Below are 3,273 nucleotides of genomic sequence, written 5' to 3'. Positions count from 1 at the left end.
CAACAATACTATTATTATATAAAGAGGTTATAAATGATTTTCATCTAGCCAGCTGTGAATTTTCCATGTAAAATAAAAAAAAAATTGTTTCAAACTTTAATAAAAATAACAGAACTGTCAATTTTCTTATTATACAGAGTGGTTATAAACGATTTTCATCTAGCCTGCTGAGAATTTTCCATGTAAAATAAAAAATGCCGCTTTACGAAAATAGGGGTACCTACTTGTTCTAACTCAAAATAAAAAAATCGCCTTTTACTAAGCGTCCACTTCGAAAATAGACTACAACTATACACTTGTTTTCTTCCAAAGTATACATTATTATCAATTATTATTGGAAATTGCTTGAAACAATAAAAGTTTAATTAACAATAATTTATTATTAATTAATAAGTGACACTAATGACAGAACTAGAGCTTTCAAAAAAGTAGAGCGGCACAAATAAAGTTACATGCAAAAAATTTCCAAAGCTGGCTAGATGAAAATCATTTATAACCACTCTGTATTATTTCAGAAGTAATTTTGAATGTCTAGGATTAGTTACCCCTGCTGTCAACTATCAATTAAATTCTCCATTCAAGCTGACAGGTGACTTAACCTAAATTTTGACATGAGTTACGATATCTTTTGTTTGTCACCAGAAACCAACCTAACCAAATTTATGACAACCTATTCACGAATATCCCTAAATCCTAGGGAGTAATTTCTTGTTGATACGACAATAGATTCCATTGGAGCGCGGACTTGTCGCTCCCCCAACGGCCATTTTTTTGACATGGCGTAGACTTTTTATTACTGTCAATCTACGCAGACGACGGTTTTTTTAATTTTAAAGCTGTTTTTTGAGTTGATATTTATCAAAATTATGTTTTTCACAAACATTTTTGTTATTTAACTTGCGAAAACTCATTTGTCAAAGTGACATCATTGTCAAAGAAATAAAACCGCCAATGTGGTGAGATTTAAAAAGCAGAGAAAAATCCAAAATTAAGAGAAAAATGAACTTTTCTTTGTGCTGAGTTAGAATAATCAAGTTTTAATTACAGATTTGCTCGTTTCAGTTAAAGCAAAATGTTTTTCCTTAGCAGTTTTGGTGTAAAATCAAAGATAATTTTTTTTCTCTTGTAAACTCAATCCGGGGACATACTGTATATTTCTTATTGGAGACATCTTAATTTCACAGTTGAAAAAAATGATTTTTACCGCCACTTACCTTAACTTTCCCTCGGTACTTAACGATGATCTCGTTTCCCAATTTTCTGTGGTGCGTGTGAGGCAAAGCGAACATTAGCTTGTCTCTGTACGCTGAAAGGAGTCTCTCCAGTGGATGTCGTGTTATTAAAAATGAAACCGAATTATTGAAGGCTTTTTTTAAAAACGGGAGAGACGGACGAGGATATTTCTGTCGGGCCAAGCTAAGGGGCACCACTTTGCTCTTTTTGAGAAAATTTGGAGAGTACCTGTGAGGAGCACGAGATGAGTTTAGATATTCTGGACTCAGGAAAGACGTACCCTGCAAGAATGTTGAAGTTGTACATCCACGAGGTGCTTGCAGCTTTGAAAACGTTGCACCACACGAGATGGTGTTTGGTGTCGACGAGGAATTCCCAAGGGTTGGGTTTATGAAGGGAATCGTTGCCGGGGACGTTTAAACCCAGTAATTTGCAAGCTTTTTGCAAGTGTAAACGGCGACGTTCGAGGCGTTTTTCGACGCCGGTTAGGTTGTGGAGGCTGGGCTCGAGGTGCTCCACGTTGTCAAACTGGAATTTTCACAAAAATTTGAAGAAATTGTTTTTATAAAATACATTAATTTCGAATTAATTCTGTATTAAAATCGAGAAAAATTGAAATAACTCAAACTGATTTATTTTAGAATAAATAGTACATTACAAGCGAGGTGGTAAATATGGCATTACCCCGAGTCGGATAAAGCACAAGGGGTAATGCCATTACCACCGAGGTTTGTACAGTTAAAAATTTGAGCAAAATAAAATTCTCACAAAGTTAAGGTCCAAACGTGGTAGGCCATCCAAATGATTTTTGACATTTCAGAAATGTCAAAGAAAATATTGAAATAATGTGTGAATCTGACTTAAAATCGTCGAAATGGGGCAGTGTATTCCCCCAGAAATAAGAGAAACTGCTACAAAAGCAATTGAATACTAATTTAGCAAAATATTATGCGTAACTTGACAATTTGAAAGAAAAAATTCCCGGTATTTTTGTAATTTTAAGGTTGGCTAACCTGCATATTACCGCTCAAGAGAAGTAATATTATTACTCCTCATGAGATTTAATGATGTGTTTCACAACCTTTTAAAGGTTAGTAATCGGCATATTACATTAGTGATTATGAATAAACTCTTACTCAAGCTAGTATTTTGTGACTAGCATTGAATTTAGATCATTTCCAGTAATGATAAATTAATTTGTTGCAAATGAAAGAAAATCAATATGGACCTATCCCATCCACTCAAGGTCAGTGAGAATCATTTTAGGACGTTTGTATTTATTATGGTCGACTTTAACATCGGGTATTTAAAGCTTCCTGTTGTATGGATAAATTATGTTTGCTTTCGTTAAATGGAAATTTATTTTTCTTTGATTAAAGGGCTTTCCTATAGCTAATTGTGTTTAATGGATGACAATTTAGTTTAGTGTGTCAAAAATTAAAAAAGAAATGACGGAAGTTTGTTAATCTCTTTTAGTAGGTTGCTAAAAATAAATCTTTAAATATTTGTCACCGATGTTGAAAACATTGTTATCACTTAGAAAATGTGTATTCAAGATAATTTGTTATTTTATACGATGCGTTTAATTAAAGTTCTGATCAAAGTGATGTCTTTTAGAGTTGAAATTAAGATGACATTAAAAATATGAGACTTATACTTCTCGTCACGATATTTGAACTGTCGTAAATCTTAAGTCGGGTACCCGAATTACTCTTAACAATAGAGACATTTGGGTTGTTGTAAATAATCCAACAGTAAACACCATCTGGGACACCATATCAGAATGGTCCGGACTTCAATAATTTTTCAATTTGCAATAGTTTTGAATGTTATGTTAAATAAAAGATTTTACAAAATTATAAAAAGAAACAATATGTTGTATTTTAAGAAAATGTACCTACAATAAGAACAATAAAGAATGATGCATAATTATGTTGTTGACTATATTGTTGTTTTTCAGAGTGGACTCCGATGATACATTTATTTGTTTGATTATACGATAATAATAAACCCTTATTTTGAACATAAACAAGGTTGGTA

At 32.7% G+C, this 3,273-nt stretch overlaps 2 protein-coding genes across 3 annotated transcripts in view; one reads left to right on the top strand and one right to left on the bottom strand.

Moving 5' to 3' along the window:
• Nucleotides 1-3,273, top strand: part of LOC123011893 — a 20,451-nt gene that overhangs the window by 8,280 nt on the left and 8,898 nt on the right. The gene's annotated exons all lie outside the window — the stretch shown is intronic.
• LOC123011892 (carbohydrate sulfotransferase 11) overlaps nucleotides 1-3,273 on the bottom strand; it is an 11,505-nt gene that overhangs the window by 3,986 nt on the left and 4,246 nt on the right. Inside the window, exons 2-3 of the mRNA XM_044409596.1 lie at nucleotides 1,514-1,761; nucleotides 1,215-1,461 (exon numbers count right to left, since the gene is read on the bottom strand). Coding sequence (XP_044265531.1) covers nucleotides 1,215-1,461; nucleotides 1,514-1,761 — 495 coding nt within the window. The remainder of the gene's footprint in view (nucleotides 1-1,214; nucleotides 1,462-1,513; nucleotides 1,762-3,273) is intronic.

This window comes from Tribolium madens, unplaced genomic scaffold (assembly GCF_015345945.1).
Source record: "Tribolium madens isolate multiple individuals breed KSU strain unplaced genomic scaffold, Tmad_KSU_1.1 Scaffold_91;HRSCAF=231;Tcas5.2_LG7, whole genome shotgun sequence".
In the NCBI taxonomy this organism is placed as follows: Eukaryota; Metazoa; Arthropoda; class Insecta; order Coleoptera; family Tenebrionidae; genus Tribolium; species Tribolium madens.
This window is presented reverse-complemented; position numbering and strand designations above follow the sequence as displayed.